General features: G+C 39.3%; 1 protein-coding gene across 2 annotated transcripts in view; it reads right to left on the bottom strand.

Annotated features, from left to right (window-relative positions):
- Positions 1-7462: 7462 nt before the first annotated feature.
- Positions 7463-21686, bottom strand: part of BBS9 (Bardet-Biedl syndrome 9) — a 436742-nt gene continuing 422518 nt past the window's right edge. For both annotated transcript variants that reach the window (XM_070468373.1, XM_070468376.1), the window contains 2 exons: positions 8098-8208; positions 7463-7892 (listed from right to left, as the gene is read on the bottom strand). In XM_070468373.1, the coding sequence (XP_070324474.1) occupies positions 7861-7892; positions 8098-8208 (143 nt within the window). In that variant the 3' untranslated portion in view covers positions 7463-7860. The remainder of the gene's footprint in view (positions 7893-8097; positions 8209-21686) is intronic.

Genomic DNA, 21686 nt, shown 5'->3' with positions numbered 1-21686 from the left:
CAGATATGCAGATGACACCACTCTTATGGCAGAAAGTGAAGAAGAACTAAAGAGCATCTTGATGAAAGAAGAAAGTGAAAAAGTTGGCTTAAAGCTCAACATTCAGAAAACTAAGATCATGGCAGGTGATCCCATCACTTCATGGCAAATAGATGGGGAAACAGTGGAAACAGTGGCTAACATTATTTTTAGGGGCTCCAAAATCACTGCAGATGGTGACTGCAGCCAAGAAATTCAAAGACGCTTGCTCCTTGGAAGAAAAGTTAGGACCAAGCTAGACAGCATATTAAAAAGCAGAGACATTACTTTGCCAACAAAGGTTCATCTAGTCAAGACTATGGTTTTTTGAACAGTCAGGTATGGATGTGAAAATTAGACTATAAAGAAAGCTGAGTGCTGAAGAATTGATGCTTTTGGACTGTGGTATTGGAGAAGACTCTTGAGAGTCCCTTGGACAGAAAGGAGATCCAACCAGTCCATCCTAAAGGAAATCAGTCCTGAGTATTCATTGGAAGCACTGATGTTGAAGCTGAAGCTCCAATACTTTGGCCACCTCATGGAAAGAAGTGACTCATTTGAAAAGATCCTGACACTGGGAAAGATTGAAGGCTGGAGGAGAAGGGGTCAACAGAAGATAAGATGGTTTGATGGCAGCACCAACTTGATGGACATGAGTTTGAGTAAACTCCAGGAGTTGGTGATGGACAGGGAGGTCTGGCGTGCTGCTGTCCATGGGGTCGCAAAGAGTTGGACATGATTGAGTGACTGAACTGAACTGAATTTGCAAGAGTTCACTGCTAATTTTTATTTATACCACTAAATAAATAAACCTATTTATTTATATCAATAAATAGATGGGATCTGCTCTATTATAAGAGGAAATCATATTCATTAAAAAACACTTTGAAAATATACATCAGTGAAAGGAAGAAAATAAAAGATCCTCATGTACAACCAAGGCTGAAAGCCACCAGTTTGGGTCTCTCTCCCAACAACCTTCCCTTCACAGGCTCCCTGAGTATTGTGGACACACCTTTAATCTCTGAACAGAAGGCCATGGACAGTTGGCACACAGACACTGTTGCTGTGGCAGATTACTACTGGTAATCCTGTGTTTATACAATACTTTTTAGAGGGTTGAATACTCTTCACATATATTTTGTTTTGATTCTTTTGCTCATCTTGACCTACGTTTTTATGTGATAAGCTGTGTACCTTGTGACACAGATTACCAACTAGTCAGAGACAGATATTTTAAAAAACACAGAGGTCCCTTGGCTTGGCCACTTGTAGGCTAAGGAATTTTGTTTTAATTAACGGAATTATAGGAAAACCATTCATAACACATTCTGATGTCCCTCAACTGGAGGGTACTCCTGCATTCCCAGGTATACCTGACCTGTGAAAATACCAAGCCAGTCCAATGAGATGCTAGGGAAATAAAAAGCTTAGAGAATTTGAATACTGAAGTACAGACTTTATCACTGACTCATATCTCTTGCCTCTGTACACAGAGATGTTAAGTGGGCCCTGCGTGCCCAACCTGAGCCCAACCTGTGTTCACATGGGATGCAGACAGTTTGACCATGTATAGAAGGCATAGTGTGGCCAAGGCTATTTACAAAGTGCTACAGAAACTTTCAAAATGTCAGTCATCCTAAAGGGGATCCCATGGCAGAGGAGGGGAAGGATCAGAGGGGAGTGGGATTTTGAAAGCTGTGGAGTATTTACCACTTGAGTCATTCTCCACAGGGTGAAGGAAGGAACTGTGTAAAACTTAGCAGGTACTTCATGGAAAACCCTTTGAGATATGAGAGCAGAAGAGAACATAGGTCTGTGGCTCATACAACCCAGTGTACCAGTGTGAAGGACATGACTGAAGCTTGTCATAGCACAGAAGACAACAGCCTGAGATGACCTCAGATTGGTACAGAGAAGAAGCAAGAAAGGGCATTAGACAGACTACCCAGGCTGGACACCAAAGGCAAAAACTACAAAGGAAGGGGTTAATAGATTTGGAAATTTAGAAAATTTCTATTAAAAAAACCATGTAGGATTGGAAGAATCAATATTGTCAAATGGCTATACTACCCAAAGCAATCTATAGATACAATGCAATCCCTATTAAGCTACCAACTGTATTTTACACAGAACTAGAACAAATAATTTCACAATTTGTATGGAAATACAAAAAACCTCGAATAGCCAAAGTAATCTTGAGAAAGAAGAATGGAACTGGAGGAATCAACCTGCCTGATTTCAGGCTCTACTACAAAGCCACAGTCATCAAGACAGTATGGTACTGGCACAAAGACAGAAATATAGATCAATGGAACAAAATAGAAAGCCCAGAGATAAAGCCACGAACCTATGCACACCTTATCTTTGACAAAGGAGGCAAGAATATACAATGGAAAAAAGACAATCTCTTTAACAGGTGGTGCTGGGAAAACTGGTCAACCATTTGTAAAAGAATGAAACTAGAACACTTTCTAACACCATACACAAAAATAAACTCAAAATGGATTAAAGATCTAAATGTAAGGCCAGAAACTATAAAACTCCTAGAGGAGAACATAGGCAAAACACTCTCTGACATAAATCACAGCAGGATCCTCTATAACCCACCTCCCAGAATATTGGAAATGAAAGCAAAAATAAACAAATGGGACCTAATTAAACTTAAAAGCTTTTGCACAACAAAGGAAACTATAAGCAAGGTGAAAAGACAGCCCTCAGATTGGGAGAAAATAATAGTAAACGAAGCAACAGACAAAGGATTAATCTCAAAAATATACAAGCAACTCCTGCAGCTCAATTCCAGAAAAATAAATGACCCAATCAAAAAATGGGCCAAAGAACTAAACAGACATTTCTCCAAAGAAGACATACAGATGGCTAACAAACACATGAAAAGATGCTCAACATCACTCATTATCAGAGAAATGCAAATCAAAACCACAATGAGGTACCATTACGCGAGTCAGGATGGCTGCTATCCAAAAGTCTACAGGCAATAAATGCTGGAGAGGGTGTGGAGAAAAGGGAATCCTCTTACACTGTTGGTGGGAATGCAAACTACTACAGCTGCTATGGAGAACAGTGTGGAGATTTCTTAAAAAACTGGAAATAGAACTGCCATATGACCCAGCAATCCCACTTCTGGGCATACACACCAAGGAAACCAGATCTGAAAGAGACATGTGCACCCCAATGTTTATCGCAGCACTGTTTACAATAGCCAGGACATGGAAGCAACCTAAATGCCCATCAGCAGACGAATGGATAAGAAAGCTGTGGTACATATACACCATGGAATATCACTCAGCCATTAAAAAGAATTCATTTGAATCAGTTCTAATGAGATGGATGAAACTGGAGCCCATTATATAGAGTGAAGTAAGCCAGAAAGATAAAGACCATTACAGTATACTAACACATATATATGGAATTTAGAAAGATGGTAATGATAACCCTATATGCAAAACAGAAAAAGAGACACAGATGTACAGAACAGACTTTTGGACTCTGTGGGAGAAGGTGAGGGTGGGATGTTTCGAGAGAACAGCATCGAAACATGTATATTATCTATGGTGAAACGGATCACCAGCCCAGGTTGGATGCATGAGACAAGTGCTCGGGCCTGGTGCACTGGGAAGACCCAGAGGGATCAGGTGGAGAGGGAGGTGGGAGGGGGGATCAGGATGGGGAAAACATGTAAATCCATGGCTGATTCATGTCAGTGTATGACAAAAACCACTACAATATTGTAAAGTAATTATCCTCCAACTAATAAAAATAAATGAGAAAAAAAAAACTAAAAGAAACCATGTAGAAACAACATTAAAAGACAAGTGAAAAAATGGAGAACAATGTTTATATCATAATCAATCAAGGTTTCCCTGGTGGCTCAGGTGGTAAAGAATCTGCTTACAATGCAGGAGACCCAGGCTCGATCCCTGAGTCAGGAAGATCCCCTGGAGAAGGGATTGGCAACCCACTCCAGTATTCTTACCTGGAGACTTCCATGGACAGAGGAACCTGACAGGCTATAGCCCATGGGCTTGCAAAGAGTCAGACACAACTGACTAACACTTTCTTTTAACTTCAATCAACCAAATATTAACATCATTTTCACATAAAGGCTATGATAATCAATAAGGACGTAATTATCACCACCACCAAAAAAAGGAAAAGATGAATAGGAACAGGGAGTTCACCAAAGGAGGAATACAAATGGCAAATATGTAAGAATACTAGAAATGTGCAAGAACACTAGAAATCAAAGAAATGCAGCTGTCTTGGGCTAAAAGCTTTTAGTTTTAAAATGTACATCTCACTAACAAGCTATACATCTGGGTGTGTATTTAGCCTTTTGGAAGCAGTCCGGATTCAAGTCCCAGTTCTGCTACATACTAACTGAGGGATACTGGATAAATTATTTAGCTTCTATAAACCTCAGTACTCTCATTTGTAAAACAAAGATACCAACATTCCCTACATCACAGTAATGTGAGGAGTAAATGAAATTGTACAAATAAATTACCTAGTACATGGTAAGAATTTAATAAATGTTTGCTATTTTATTAACACACGCATGCATGCTGACTCACTTCAGTCATGTTCAATTCTTTGCAATCCTACGGACTGCAGCCTGCCAGTCTCCTCTGTCCATATGATTCTCTAGGCAAGAATACTGCAGTGCATTGCCATGACCTCCTCCAGGGGATTTTCCCAACCCAGGGATCAAATGAACCTGTGTCTCTTAAGTCTCCTGCATTGGCAGGTGGGTTCTTTACCACTAGCACCGTCTGGGAAGCCCATTTTATTAGTACTTATCCTCACATATTGGGTAATCATGAAAGCATTGGGCTATTAAGAAGCTTGTATCATCTTCTGTCTTCCAGCTTTTTGAGTTATTCCAAGATTACATATATACACACACACAAACACAAGAAATACATAATGGACAATCGTTATTAATGACTGAAGTACTGGTGTCAAAATAATGGGAATAGTTAAGAATTATTTGGGTCTTTCTTGATTTTTAAAAAGTCACTCTAAAAGAAAACACAATTTGTGGCTCCATTATTTTTCTGCTAGCAGAAACATTTTATGTGTGTTTTAAATCAAGAGGCTAAAATCAGGTGTAAAAGATACACACACACACACACACACACACACACACACACACACATATAACTTAAATTCAGGAAATTTTTAAATAAAAGATACTTTTAAGTCACTAATTATTTTTATCACTTTAGAACTTATATTCTAAATTTGATAATATTTAAAAGGTTAATTAAGGATGAACATCTTAGAATATAATGCTCAGTGAAATAAGTCAGACAAAGACAAATATTAATATCACTTACATGTGGAATCTAAAAAAAATAATACAAATGTATCTATATATAAAGCAGAAACATACAGGCATAGAAGACAAACTTGCGGTTACCAAAGGGGAAGGGGGAACAAATGAGGAATATGGAATTAACAGATATAAACTATTAAACATAAAATAGATAAGCAACAAGGATTTATAATACAGGGGAATATATACCTAATATCTTGTAAGAACCTAAAATGGAATTAATCAGTAAAAAAACCCAAATCACTATGCTATATACCTGAAACTAACAAAGTATTGTAAGCCAACTATGCTTTAATGTTTTTAAGTTTAATTAGTAACTTCTTTTCTTTTGGCAGCCAGTAAAATGCAAATAGTAATAAATTAGATATATTTAAAAATATTTATATAACATATGCTTATAGAGTTCTGTATTAAAGTGATCTAAATAAAAAAATAATTTGGTTAAGTTATTTTGTTAATAGGCTTAAGATGCTGATAACGATTTCTAGGTAAATATCTTACAAATATACTTCTGAACATAAAAACTCTCGGTATAATATGTAATTCTAGCAACAAAAGTCACCTTAAACTCCCCAATCACAGATAGGGAGTCTTTTGAATTTACATTGGTAGTCACTCCCTTATGGAATAGAGCAACAATGGCAGCCATAAATAAAAGGAAAACAATGGAGGAGAAATATGAAAGAGATAGAAATCATTGCACTCATGTATATTTAAAGTAAGCTTTACAAATCAAACAATATTCTTCAGTCTTAAAATATCACAGGAAATAAAGGGAGAGATTCAAATGTGAATGGAAGAATTGGGGGGCACAGAGGAAGGGGAAGACTGATTAAGGCTGATGAACAAGGAAACGAGAGAAAGAAACTGAGTTAAAGAAAGGCAGATAGGACACTACAAACGGGACATGACTCACAAGAAAGGAAATAAAAACAGAGATGAGCTAATGGACATACGCACTCCATGGAAAAAATGTCCATGGGAATAAAATATCCAAAAAAAACACACCATAACTCAGAAACACTCTTTAAGGAAGGAATATACTTCTCGTCTAACCTTTCTTCAATGAAGCTGTTGAAGATGATCGGAAGAGTTGTGGTTTTTCATCTTTAGGCTTACACAGAGCCATGAACATCTTTTACTGGTCCCCACAGGCTGAAAACATTAACCTAACGGTTGATTCTGGCCCAAAGGCTAGAAGTTGTCCACTCACACACTTCACAACAGAAACTATTCAATCTTCTGTTGCATCTCCTAAAAAAAAGAATGCTATAAATAATAAATAATACATCCTTTGAAATTTTTTGACATTTCACATATAGAAAAACCATGAGCCAATTTCTCCCATGTACTGGCTGAGGTATTCCAAAACTGTAACAGACATATTTTTGTTTAAATAAATTAGTCTTGCAACTGGAATTTTAACTTGAAATTGACAAAATCTCTTTATTTCTTGCATATGAAAACCTTATATTTTAATTATAATAGAGTGTGAATCCTTTTATAACCTGGATTTTTAAAAGGTATTACCCATTTGGGTAATGAAAAGAGGATGTTAATGTACTAGCTTCCTTGAGGAGCCTTGTGGGCTACAGCCCATGGGGTTGCAAAGAGTTGGACACAACTGAGCTACTAACACTTTTCCTTGAAAATATTTTAAACATTTTCATACAATACTATAAAACTCACCTTTTCCTACTCTTAGCCTAGTCGTAGTTTCTTTCATTTATAAAACAACCATATTCAAGTCTCACTGTGGCGTAGTAACTTTTTTTTGCGTGCATGGTCAGTCACTCAGTCATGTCTGACTCTTTGTGACCCAACTGACCATAGCCCACCAGTCTCCTCTGTCCATGGGATTTTTCAGGCAAGAATATTAGAGTGGGTTGCCATTTCCTCCTCCAGAGGATCTTCCCCACCCAGGGATTGAACCCACATCTCCTGTGTCTCCTGCATTGGCAGGTGGATTCTTTATCATTGAGCCACGTGGGAAGCCCAGCAACATTTTTAGTTCCATTCAACTTCTTCCCATTAAATAAAGATATCAACTATACAACCCTCTGATTATAAATAAAATCCAAGATATTGTTTGACAATGAGATGTTTATTAAACTTGATACATTTACTATATAAGAATTCTGTGGAAAAAACTGGGGTATCAAACAGGATCTAGGTCTCTGCATTATAAAGTCTGTCCCCAGAAGATATTCTCTCACTATATCCTGCAGCTGAAATCATACAGATGACCAAAACGCAGCAACATCCTTTCCTGGTAAGACAAGTTCAGCTGCCTTGCCCATATTATTACAATCCTCCTAGAAAAATGCGAAGTCCCGATCCCCATCTCTACACATTGTTATCTCCTGGGCAGGTAAGCTGGATGAAGCACCTGGACCAGGCCTTCATCTGTGCTTGGCATGAGGTCCACACAGGGTCAACCTTCGGAAGGCCATTTTCCCCTCAACCAGACAATTCTACTTCAACTATTCTGTGACTCCTTGAAGGGGTGAAACTTCTGGGGAAATGAAAGAGAGAAAGAGAGAGAAAAGATCTGAATATCGAAAGGAATATACAAATGATCAAATTCAGCTGCACCAATGTCAAGGGGAAGGATAAAAAGTTAGAAAACAAGCAATTTTGCAAAATGCTTTTTGGTATGACAAAACCCGACCAGAGTGTCACTGTTCTGACATATTTGTGAGGGCCACCCATTCTCTTACCAGGCACAGGAGTCTCCATCATGAGGTGTTTGTGGTTGGTAAACAGTTCAGAGGAGTCTTGATCTATTGATCTTTCCTCTAGGTCTGATTCTGGGATTGTAGCACAGCCACCTAGTTGAAAAATACAAATAATATTTTAAAGAACAGAAAAATCAATCTTTCCAGACATCAACAACAGCTTAAGAACGTACCAGTCGTGAAGATGATAAACGATGAGACAACAACCTTCAGGAGCTGAGCAAAAAAATAATAATAATCTTCAATGTATTTCTTTTGGAGAAAATGCTGGAAATGAGTTATTGCCCTCAAAGACACACCGATGATCACTCAGCAACAACAGCAGTGGTGTTGTCTTCAAATTTATCCTTTTAAAATTCAGAATGGACAAAATCTATGGTATATGTGATACCCATACTATAATGGTAATTATATTAATAGTATGAAATTCCCTTTGGGATCAGAGCATCAGAAACTATAAAAGAAACAAACCACATCAACCATGAGGGAAAGAAATCTTCCTTGAACAAAGAGAATGGATGCTAGTGTTCTGAGACGGTGACCATGGTGGTAATTCTCTGGTGTTTAATTCTATTCCTGAATCCCAACACCTTATAGCGTAATTATTCAACAGCAAAACCATGAATTGCATTTAGAAGCTTTCAATTCCAAGTCAATTCCAAGGTGACTTGAGGATGAGCTGGCACGACTGCACTTTTAAAATATTAAGTATAAGTCATTTGACTTTATCCACCAAAATCTTGTATGGAAAACTCATGTGAGAACTTCCTGACTACATCTGCAACTTGATTTGACTAATTTGCCATCACTTTTCTGGAAATGTACTAACATGCTGTATACTGTACACGTTTTTTCCCAAAGCCATTCTTCTTGTAAATGAAGTGTGATTTTTATTTCTTTTTCTGAGGCTTCTCATACACTGAGTCCAAAGCCTCCACATTCAAGTTTTGCTTTATGTATGAGGGGGTTTATAAAGCGAGGGTACCAGCAGCACTGATGTGTAAACCACATCATTCAAGTGAGAGGGAAGTGGCCAGATCCCAGGTCTGAAGGAAAATACACCTTATCCCTCTGTATCAGCTCTGAAAAAGAAATCGATGTTGAGGGAAACTTGAGAGACAAGGATTTCCACACTCATAAAATAAGAATTAGAGGTTGCCTCAGAGGTTCCCCAAACAGGAAATGTTAGAATTATCCATCAATGCAATGGAACTCACCCAGCTATATCTGAAAATAGCTAGGGCCCTATCCAGAAGGAGAACCAGGTTTATTTTTAATCTCTTTCCAAAACTTATAGATCATAGTGACAATAACTATCATTACTACACACTTTCTCAGTGATGATAACTCTGCCCATGTTATCTTGTTTAGTTCCTACAAACCACGCCATGAAACAGATAATATTATTCTCCTTTTACAGATATGAAAATGGAGGTCTCATGAGATCAGTACCTCATTTCCTGGAAATGTTCTAACATGTTGTACAGTGTACTTATTTTTCTTCCCAAAGCTATTCTTATTAAGTCTTTGCCAAGGTCACACAGCTCCTAAGGAGTAAGACAGAGCTCACACCCAAGCCTGACAACTCCCAAAGCCTGTGTTTAAGTATTACTATATGGCTCCCAGTTGCAGCATCAGTCAGAGATCCCTGGTGGGCAGGTCTTGGGTGGCAGCATGTTCTCTCTCACCTGCTGGTCTACCAGGTGTGGCTGTCGGAGCACTGCTTAGGGTACTGCAAGAACAGGGACAGGCTCAGAGCCACTGTGGGACTCTGAGAAGCCCAACAGATAGCACCCTTCTTCTCGTGGGCCCTCATCTAACTGAGAAAAAAGGAACAGGGTATTTGGAGGTGGGGAAGGGGCACCTCTGTAAGGTTAATGACAGGAAGAACAGAGGGAAGGGAGTGGTGGTGGTGATTTAGTCACTAAGCATGTCCAACTCTTGCGACCCCTTGGACTATAGCCTGCCAGGCTCCTCTGTCCCTGGGATTTTCCAGGCAAGAATACTGGAGTGGGTTGCCATCTCCTTCTCCAAAAAAGAAGGGAGTGCTCCCTGCAAAACAGAACACCAACCCCAAGAAAATAGGCCAAAGAAAGGCTTTCTAGACTCATAAATCAGATTAAGTCATTTCTCCATCCCCAAGGCAGAGGGAAGAAGCAGGATGAGGACAGGAACGTTGTACTGATGCAGCTACCTTTGCATGCAAGAAAACTTTGAGAGTGGAGAAGAAGTGTCTCCTGCCAAGAGATGGGAGAGAGTGCAGTGGTGCTGCCATGCGTGCAGAGGCAAGTCTCCACTGATTAATCAGTGTCTAGCGTTTACTCCAGCCGACTCAATACTGGAGCGAGTGAGAAGGCACAACGGAGAAGTCAGTTGCTTTAGACCATCCTGTAGATGCTACATTACGTGAATTACAACATATGTAATCTCTTGTCCTTAGCACAAAAGTTTTGCCTTGTCCAGAGTAGAGAGAGATGACGAATCTTTCAAATCCACTGCAGGGCTGACCAGTCGCATGCCCTAGAAATGCCACCCTCTTTTCTTCAGATATCTCCGTGTGGCCAGACTGACCAACTGTGTGCCTGGTCAAGCATGGAAGGAACAGTAGGATGGGAGCTCTGGCATTCTGACCAACGGGAACAGGGGGAAGGGAAGGAGCCCGGTGGAGAATCCCCCTACTGCTTCTTCCAGGGCTGACCCTGAATTGTTATTCCTTTTTTGCCAACCTCCAGAAAAATGCTGTGTGCTGAGTGCTCTCTTCCTGGCTCTTTGAGAAAGGTGGTCAGGCAGGCAGGATGCATCACAAAGTGGTGCACATAGTTCCTTGACCCACTTCCCTTTCTCCTCATCCTCCCTTCCCTGAATTGGCCAAATAAAATGCTACTTTTTCTGTCTCAGGTTTGTTTTCTTGCAAAAATCACTGGCATGGGAAGTAGTATTAAAAAGCAGGACTTCAAGATGCAAGTTTGAGGTTAGATCACCCATCTATCTCTATGAAATAGGGGCTCCATGGCTGGGGGTAAACAGATGGAATACCAAGTAGTTTGCCAGTCTGTGGCCTAATCAAAGGCTCACAGAAAGCTACTCTTCATACAGCATCCTAATTTGGGTTATGCAATTGCTTAAGCTTTCATCCATGGTTAACTGGGATGAGGTACATTTAGAGGTCAAGATTGGGAGATCAAGTAGCTGTGGCATGGCAACATTTATAAGGGCTATAGAGTAGGGTGGCTGCTTCTGATAACTAGATATCCTGCAAAAAGAAAATGGCAAGTTTAGTTCAGTTAGCAGGCAGCAGAAGGCAGATCCAGCAAGTCAGAAGGCCTTACTGGTTTAAGCCAGATCACCGGGCCAGCAGCACCAGATATGCTGGGGAGCTTATTATAAATGCAACCTCAGGCCCCATCCACACTACTGAATTAGAATCTGCTAAGAAGGGCAGATGGGTATATCTGATGAGATTTTTGTTAGGAAAAAATATTTGTTAAAAACTCCAGAGTAGCCAGTAAAAGGAGAGAAATAAATATAAAATCTCCAAACTAACAGAGGCCTTCTGAAGCCCATCTTGGAAGTGGAGTCTGGGTTCCACTGATGTTAGATAAAGGATCCTAGGCTTAGACGCCTAGGAGAAGGGGAGAAGGGGAAGAAAAACCACAGCCGAATGAAATTATCCAAACACACACTGTGTGTGTGTGTCACAGAGGACCCAGGGGCAAAAGCAAGGGAAAGTCAGGGACTTCCTGATCTGGAAAGCACAGTGCTGTGGACTCACTGTGTGCTGGGCACTTGGCCGCGAATTCTCAATGCATTAGCTCCCTCAGCCCTCAAACAACTCTGTAACGAAGGGACCCATGTGGCCACTTCTGAAGTTGACTACTCTATTTACTCATGCTACTTGATCTGCTGAGTTCTATTTGAGAGATACTTGATTCTAACCCAGATGAATCCTGGTGGCCCAGCTTACCTGCCTCACTATCTGGTACTCAGGTAGCCTGAACAGGAGGTTTGCTGAATAGCACATATTTTTAGGCTGTGGGCCATCTGGTCTGTGGTCTCAGTTTTGCCACTGTAGTGCAAAAGCATCCAAGGACAAAATGAAAACATGAATGAGCACCAGCTATGTTCCAATAAAACTTCATTGATTAAAGCAGGCAATGGGTCAGATCTGGCCCATTAGCTGTAAGTAGTTTGCCAACCCCTGGCCTAATTCAAGCTACTCTTCATATAGCATCTTAATTCTAAATGTTCCTAGAGGCATTTAACAGAGTCAGATCATCTGACAGTATTGCCATAACAATAGTAACAAGGAGGAGGAGGAGTAATAGTAGCAGTTCTTTAAAAGAATATTGCTAGCCCTACTGTTAAAAATGCTCTTTTTGTTTGGGCAGTGATAAGTTTATCTTTAATAAAATTTAATTTTTAGAACAGTTTTAAATGTATAGAAAAAAAATGGCAAATAATACAAATAATTCCTGTATATTCTCTACATAGTTTGTCCTGTTGTTAACATCTTGCATCAGTATGGTACATTTGTTATGATCAATGAACCAATATGGGTACCTTTAGTTAAAATCTATGGTCCATTCAGATTTCCTTAGTTTTTACTTAACATCCTTTTCTGTCTTGGGATCGCATCTAGAAAACCCCATGGCATTAGTTGTCCTCTCTCCTTTGACTCTTCTTGGTGGTGACAGCTTCCCAAACTTTCCTTACTTTTGATGGCCTTGAATTTTTGACAAGTATTTGGTCAGGTATATTGCAGAATGCCCTTCTATTGAAAACTGTTTAATGTTTTTCTCATGATTAGATTGGGGAGAAAAAAAGATCGTTTCCTTTCCTAAATTCTTAGAGTTCCCGATTTTGGGACTGTTGTCAGTTGTTCATCTTTTTCTCTTACCAAAACATCAGGTGAGCAGTTGAATGGTGGGGACAGTGAAGGGGATAGGTGGCCAACAGCGAGTCTTGACTTAGACTGTAAAGTTCTCAGGAGTGTGTCAGGCTGGGGCTAGCTGTCAGACCCAGGCAGGTTACCAGTTGTCCCATTTGTAAAGAGAGGGTCTTAATGAGGCCTTTTGTGTGGATTATGTGACACTGTATACACTGAACACAGTGCTCAGCACAAAGTACCTTTCACCATTTCTGTCATCTATGAATTTTCTTGGCATAGATGCACTTTCCACACCATTTCTGAGAAATGAAAGAACTTTAGCTTTTAATGCAACCACGTTCATTTAAAAACAGAGGCTCAGAGAGGGTAGTTGATGCCCCTTATATTCTAGGGCTTGTGCCTGGTTCTCCTGCTTGCTAAACCATTACCACTTTCTCAAAACCACCTTTTCTTTCCAGAAAGATCTCAGTGGATTTGTGTGTAAGTTGGCTGTCCTGACCAGTACTTCCTTTTAATGATACAGAAAACCCAGAAAGTTGGTAAGCTGTTCTTTGGGTGTATTTTAGAACTTTGTAGATTTATATTCTTGCAACAGAGATCTCTGCAATCAACTGAGTATATGGGTGCAAATATTCCATTCCTTCAGGGAGGAAAAACATTTTTCTTCTTTTATCTTCCCATGTTTAAAAGGAATCAAATAAGCAGACACTTTGAGAATCACAAATGACCACAGACACCCTGCTCTGATTTGCCAGCCAGAGAATCTTGTGTTCATATGCCTGAAATGTCACTAAAAATTAAAAACAGCAAAAATCTCAAAAACATATACCAATGACATTTTTCTTTTAATCAAGATTTACTTGATGGATAAAGTGTTTTTGAGGTTAACATTCAGATTCCATTTCAAAGTTTTTTTAATTCGTGTGAAGTGTGGGGAATAGATGCTTTGAAAAGAATATTTCACTATCTTAAACATGAAAAGCTTCCCTAAGAAACTATGAGCATTAAAAAAAATTTTTTTAAGTTAATTTATTTTAATTGGAGGATAATTACTTTACAATATTGTGGTGGTTTTTTGCCACACATTGACAAGAATCAACCACAGGTACACATGTGTCCCCCACCCCGAGCCCCCCTCCCACCTCCCTCCCCACCCCATCCCTCTGGGTTGTCCCAGATCACTGGCTTTGAGTGCTCAGCTTCACACATTGAACTTGCGCTGGTCATCTCTTTTACATGTGGTAACATACATGTCTCAATGCTATTCTCTCAAATCAGAAACTATGAATATTAAAAAAACTTTCTGAAAATGTATCCCTTTGAAAAAGTTTTACTCTTTATCCTTTCTCAGTCTCTCTCTGTGTAAATGTGCACACACATCCACATCCAGGGCATACAGACAAGCATAAGAGTTTTCCTGATAATGCTCTTTTACTTTGTTCATTTTTATATTTTTTAAAAATATATTTTTTTCGAGGGCTTCCCGTGTGGCTCAGTAATAAGGAATCTGCCTGCCAATGCAGGAGACATGGATTCAATCCCTGATTCAGGACGGCACCACATGCTGCAGAGTGGCCAAGCTCCTGCCCCACAACAACTGAGCCTGTGCTCTAGAGCCTGGGAGCCGAACTACTGAGCCCAGTTTCCGCAACTACTGAAGCCCACCTAGAGTCCATGCTCTACCACAAGAGAAGCCACCGCAATGAGAAGCCCACACAGTACAACGATAGGGTAGCCCCCACTCACCACAGCTAGAGAAAAGCCGGTGCAGCAACAAAGATGCAGCACAATCAAAAATAACAAAAATAAATAAGTAAAATTATATATGAAATATAAATGCATATATATATATGTAAGCTACAGGAAGTCAAAAATCCTATAGTATGTTTGTTGAGCCAATTTTAACTGAGTATTTAGAAATTTTTTGACAAAATGGAAGAATGGAAGGAAGAGAAGTGAGTAAAAGAGAGAAGGAGATAGAGGATGAAAAGGAAAAGTGGGGAGGGGAGGATGAATTAGCAACATAGTCCATATTTCTGTGTATACACTTCTACAGAAGATATTTGGGGTGACTTACTAAAGGTATAGATAATAAAATATTAAAGAAAAAAACATAATAGCAGTTAGAAAAATGTGATGCAGAGTAAGAGGTATATGGCTAGGAAGAACTGTATATAAAATACAGATAAAGACTTATACAAGGGCTGGCATGGAGATAAAAAGCCAAAAGCTCTGAGGTAGAAGTGGGGCTGCACTTCACCTGATTAATTCTCCACCGACCTCCCTTCCTCCACACTGGACTTCAAATCAAAGGACCCAATCTATCTTGTACTTAGACTTAACATTTCCTTAAGAGCACACTATAATTAGTAAAGCTATGCTTGTTGGAATTTTTTGGACTGACTGTATGGGTGTGTGTGGGGGTGTGTGTGCATGTATGCACACGTGCCTATTCTGTGCTTAAGGGCCACTTTATTTTTAAACTCTTGTCTGTTTATATCTTTTCTTTTCTTTTCTTTAGGATTTTCAGTCTTCTCCCTCCCTCTCAATTTTTTTTTTTTAAATTTTTGGCTACACCCCATAGCATGCGGGACCATAGTTCCCCAACCAGGGATCAAACCTGTGCCTCCCTGCATGAGAAGGTAGTTAAGGGCCATGTTAGACAGACAAGATTGCTGTGAAATTGGGTTTACTTACTAAGCAAATACTACAGAAAACACACGTATAGGAGATTGTTAAAAACACAATAGTCAGTCAGTCAGTCAGTCAGTTCAGTCACTCAGTCGTGTCCAACTCTTTGCAACCCCATGAACTGCAGCACACCAGGCCTCCCTGTCCATCACCAACTCCCGGAGTTTACTCAAACTCATGTCCATTAAGTCAGTGATGCTATCCAGTCATCTCATCCCCTGTCGTCCCCTTCTCCTCCTGCTCCCAATCCCTCTCAGCATCAGGGTCTTTTCCAATGAGTCAACTCTTCGCATGAGGTGGCCAAAGTATTGGAGTTTCAGCTTCAGCATCAGTCCTTCCAATGAACACCCAGGACTGATCTCATTTAATATGGACTGGTTGGATCTCCTTGCAGTCCAAGGGACAACAGTCAGAGACCTTGTCAAAGCCCATCTTGGAAATAGAGCCCTCAAGAATCTAATACAGAACTGGATGAATATAGCGTGACAAATCAGATTGATATCATACAATGATGCTGCTTCCTTAAAGGAGGAACTGGAGAGCATTAGTTGATATCTTTCTCATCTCCATTTCCATGAGATCCTTTTTTTGGTTGTAATGTGGAGACACCCCACCCTTAATCTGGTACAATTTTACAGGTTCAAAACTCAGGACAACAGAAGAAAAAAATATCTTTCAATAAAGTCTTAGGTTTCCAGTTCCAATATATGATATTTGTTTTCTGTGTCTCTTTTAAATCTATTTTGTAACTTTTCTTTCTCTATATATTTCCAGATGACATGCTGACTGCATAGATGGTAGCTTATCTACTAGTTAACACAGATAATAATGGTTAACCACAGAGAGGCAGGTGAAGGTCACTGTAATATGTGTCCAACATGATCCCTATAGAATGCTTGAGAGTTCAGTTCCACTGCCTAATAACAAACTTTGATCTCCCCACATCCAGTAAGGACTTCAAATGTGTTCAAGGGTATGCACACACCTATGTTTTAAAATAGTTCCATTTCATATCTCACAAGACCAAGTTTGTGAATAAAAGTGAGTCTAATATATTTCAAGGGGTCTAGCATGTGTCTCAGCAAGTTCTAAAATTCCCACAATGGCTGAATATTAAGTCCTTGGGGTATAAGGGCTCCTGTCAGAGAATCTAGATTTAACAGAGTAGGGTCCTCCTGGCCTTAAGATGTTTCCACAACTTGAATAATAATAGGTGTCCAGGTATTTTTTTAGCTGGACCACCACTTAGAATGTAGGTCCACTCAGTACAAAGGATTAAGAAATACAGGAACATAGTTATTTTCATCCACTGATAATTATGTAAACAGAATGTACCAAGCAGAGAAAAGTCATATTTACAAAAAAAATCAAGCATAGTCCATAAATCCCACAGATTGGAATGGATCCAGATTAAGAATTTCTCCAGATGTCACTCTGTAAACAGGGCTTCATAAAGTGAATTCCCCAATTAATTGTTGGTAAGAGTAAGCTCTACAGTATGTTAGTGCATTATGACCCTCCACAATATCTAGGTGAACTGTCTGGCCCTATAGATCATTAGTCAGATATGATACAACAGAATTCAGGAAAAAGTGGAGTAAGCACAATTTCTTCTGATACAGAGAGAAGGTCCCATAAAATTACTGCTCAGGAACTCAGAGCTTTGTTCACTGAAGGAAATGAGAACTCTTCCATTTATTTGCATTACATCTGTTTTTCTAACACATTAGTTCTTAACCTGGAGTACTTGGAAAGACACACACCCAGTAAGAACATAAACATGGAACTTAAAAAAAAAAAGAAAAAAGGACTACTCACTATTTTGTTAAAGTCTCCAATCACAATGTTTTCCCACATGTTAACAAGGCCATTAAATCCTCCAAACATGAACACAAAAGTACTACCCAGCCATTGTGAGAAGGTAGGGAAGAAGAGAAAGTTAATAATTGCTTTCCCTTGCCAGTTGATCAATGTCTAGAGCACTCTGCAAGGAAATGCAAGATCCATTGTCTTTCAGCTAGATCTTTTCTATACTGATAAATATAGCACTTTTTTGTTCTAAAAGAAGGTGATTGTGATTTTTAATTTCCATTTTGTTTCTAAATCGTAAAGCAATCCAATGTACAACTGGAAAGAGACATAATTTTAAGACATTTCCATTTCAAATACTTTCCTCTCCTAACTCCCTCTTTAGAGACCAACTCTCTCTCAGAAGTACACAGGCACAAATAAAACATTATAGCTACAGTTGAGAAAGAAAGGAAGCCAATAGTTCTGCAATAATAATTTCTTTTAAAAAAATGAAACAGTATGAGTGTAACTCTACTTTGCCTGGACACTACATAATAAGAGAGCCAGTGTTCTTCACAGCTTCCCTCTTGCATCAAGTGGCTATTAATTCCCCAGTGATCCTGGCAACGTTTCTTCAACGAATTTCTTTCCACAAGCCAATTAAAAGCCATAATCTTGACTAAACTGTGTTGTTTTTAAAGATGACAGAGACTAGATGGATGGAGATTTTGAAACCAAGAGTTCAGCTGGGTCACTTCAGTTATAAAACGGTTTAGAGAAAAGGGTGAAGAACACAGTGGCTCTTGAGACTGCCTGTTTCATCATGCTCTCTCACAAATGAGGAACCTGAACAAGTGCTCTTGCCTGGAGAATCCCATGGACAGAGGAGCCTAGCAGGCTATAGTCCATAGGGTCACAAAGAGTTGGACACCACTAAAGCGTCTTAGCACGCAGGCATAAACAAGTACTCAGGATTCATTCCAAAACAACTCTGTTATCTAATGATAAATGTCTACAATAGCCCATTAAACAAGGTCATATTTTGCAGAGAAGGGAAATGTACACAAGATGATAAACCATCCCTTTGATGATGGGAAGGAATATCCGAGATGGGACATGGCAAGTATCATCAAATCTTGAGAATAGTCACGTGAGTCTGGACCTCAGTTTCCTTTTTTCTAAAATGCAGAAAATAACAGCATTCACTTTATGAGAGATGAAGATCAATTTGGTCGATGCTTGTAATACAGTTATCACAGAGCCTGGCACAGAATAAGCCCCCAGTAAATGCTGGGCTATTATTTTCAGTACTAACTTCCAACATACGTTAGTCATTACGTTACAGCCAATTACACATGAAACTACAAGCCATGAGCATGGTATGAATTTATATCTGATGCTTGAAAACATGCTTAGGTAAAAACAGAAATGGGGAACGAAGACCAGAGGTGGAATGTTTCTATTAGTAGCTGGATCCAATGGTCAAAGCCGAAATTGTCAAAGAGGCACTAAAATAACTCACTTGAAAAACAGTGCACACATTCTTTGTAAGATGAAATCACCAATAATCTACTATTCTAGATAACCACTCTTCTGAGATTACAATAGGAATTTTAAAAGGGCTCAAATGGTGATGATGATCAAGGGTGGACAATCACATTCATTGTTTTCTATTTACCAGCAGGGCCATTACTACTGAGAAACGCAAACCCACAAGATAATATGACATAAATGGATGAAACATTAAGATAAAAGGGTAAAACAGTGGTAGGTTTGCTTTCTCATGGGAAATTGAAATGGCCAGCAGATGAACCTTAAAAGAGGAAGTCTGCTGACCTAGTGTTACTAAACATAGGAGGCAGCCAAGGAACAGAGGAATAAAGCAATGTATTTAAATGTATGCCTTGAAGGAAGCAAACACCAATTACTTTTATATGATTTTAATTCTCCCAGTGAATACTTTACGGGTGCTGGCAAGTCCTTCTGGAAAAGGAAGGGATTATTAATGAAGGATTCAGTGGCAGTGCTCACCAGGTTCTAAGAAATAATGATTAACAAAGAGTCATTTACTTCATACTTCATCTCTAGAGCTAAAGAATTTTTAAGAATCCTTTAAAAACTAGTACAGTATTAATGCTCACATATAATCTACTTTAATTTCAAGATGGTTCTATAGCCTGTGTGATAAACAAATAAGCTTCCCACAGGAAAATAAACACATAGAGGAAAATAGATGAATTTTTTTTCTCTTTTGCAAAGAGTGTATGTTTAATACATACTTGTGATTTGGAAAGTTATTCATGAAGCTTGAAGAAATACATGGGAAATATGGTCTTTTAAAAAGTTATTTTTGAAGAATGCTCTCCACATCATTCCAAGATTATGCCCTGGTAACAGTTCACTAATGTCTAGTAAATCTGGGAAATACCCAACAGCTCCTATATTCTATCTTGTTTCTCAGAAAAACTTAGCCCAGAAACCCTAAAAAACTGTCATTTGTGTAAAATGGAATCTCTCTAGCTAATATCTTTCTCTTAAAATTCTCCAGTTGCCCTAAGAGCATGGACTTTGGGGCTAGACTGTCAGAATTTTAATCCCAGCCTCACCATCATTGATTTATTTTCTTTTAACTGTTTACTTAATCTTTCTATGCTTCAATTTCCTTATTTGCAAAATGCAGATGGTAACTGTATCTAGCACATACGGTAATTGGAAAGATTAAATGAGTTATGGAGTGGATAGCTGTTCCCTTCTCCAGGGGATCTTCCCAACCCAGGGATCGAACCCAGGTCTCCCACATTGCAGGCAGATTCTTTACCAGCTGAGCCATGAGGGAAACCCATTAATTTAATGTGAAGCACGTCAAATAGCACCTGGTTCATAGTAAGTGATACATAAGTGTTTTAATAATAAGTATTACTATTATTCTGATCATCTTTGCCTTGTATTGTCAAAATTCCCTCACCTAAAAGCCTGGGGTTCTCATGTAAGCTGAATGGAAGGAAGGTGGTGAATTTTCAGAAGCAGAGAGCAGCAGTTACATATGCTTGAACTCCAGGAATGCAAACTGTCCTGTTAACTAGTTAAGGAAAACCTTAACTGTTGTCTTACCTGGCAAAAAACAGTATCCACTAGGAATTAACAGCTTGATAAAGAAAGTACAAGGACTGGGGTCTAGATAAATAATAAAAGATGACAATAAGCATCAAATCAGGAATAATGTATTGCATCGTGACCCCCCACTTTCTGTATCTTCCATTTCTTTGCTCTTCTTGATGGCAAAACTTCTCCAAAGAATTGCCTATATTTGATGTTTTAAATTCTTTTCCTTTCTCTTATACATCCATCTCAGTCTAGACCTGGCCTGTATCACTCCACAAAAGGTGCTTTTTTCAAGATCACTAATGACCTTCATGCTGCTAAATCTATAGTTTTCAGCCCTTAGCTTACTTGATCTATTAGCATTTGACACAGCCTATGGTTCTACCATCTTTTAAAATTCTTTCTTCATCTGGCTTCCAGGATGCCACATTCTACTGATTTTTCTCTGTCCTCACTCTATGCTCCTTTTCAGCATCCTTTGCTGGGTCCTCCTCTTCTCCCAAATTCCTAAAAGTCCCAACACTTCTAGCACTCAGTCTTTGACTCCCCTCTCTTTACTAAAATCACTCCCTTGGTGACCTTATCCAGTCTCATGGCTTTAAATAATATTTGCAGGCTGACAACTCCTAATTTCATAACTCCAGCCCAGGTTTCTCTCCTGAACTTCAGACTTGTATATCCAATTACTTAGTCAAGATCTCCACTTGGACATCTTATAGCATATCAAACTCACAATGTACCAAACAGTATTCCCGATCTTCCCCACAAACCTGTTCCACCCCGTAGCCTTTCTCATTTCAACTTTATCCTTCCAGAGGATGCTGCATGCATGCTCAGCCATGCTCAGCCATGCCTGACTCTTTGCCACCCTATGGACTGTAGTCCACCAGCCTCCTCTGTCCATGGGATTTCCTAGGCAAGAATAGTGGAGTGGGTTGTCATTTCCTACACCAGGGCATCTTCCTGACCCAGGGATCAAACCCAGGTCTCCCGTGTCTCCTGCATTGGCAGACAGAATTTTTTACCACTTCACCACCTGGGAAGCCCAAAGTTCAAGTCAAAACTCTCAGGGTCATTCTGGATTCTCTGTTTCCTTTCA

This window comes from Odocoileus virginianus, chromosome 1, assembly GCF_023699985.2.
Source record: "Odocoileus virginianus isolate 20LAN1187 ecotype Illinois chromosome 1, Ovbor_1.2, whole genome shotgun sequence".
Lineage (NCBI taxonomy): Eukaryota > Metazoa > Chordata > Mammalia > Artiodactyla > Cervidae > Odocoileus > Odocoileus virginianus.
This window is presented reverse-complemented; position numbering and strand designations above follow the sequence as displayed.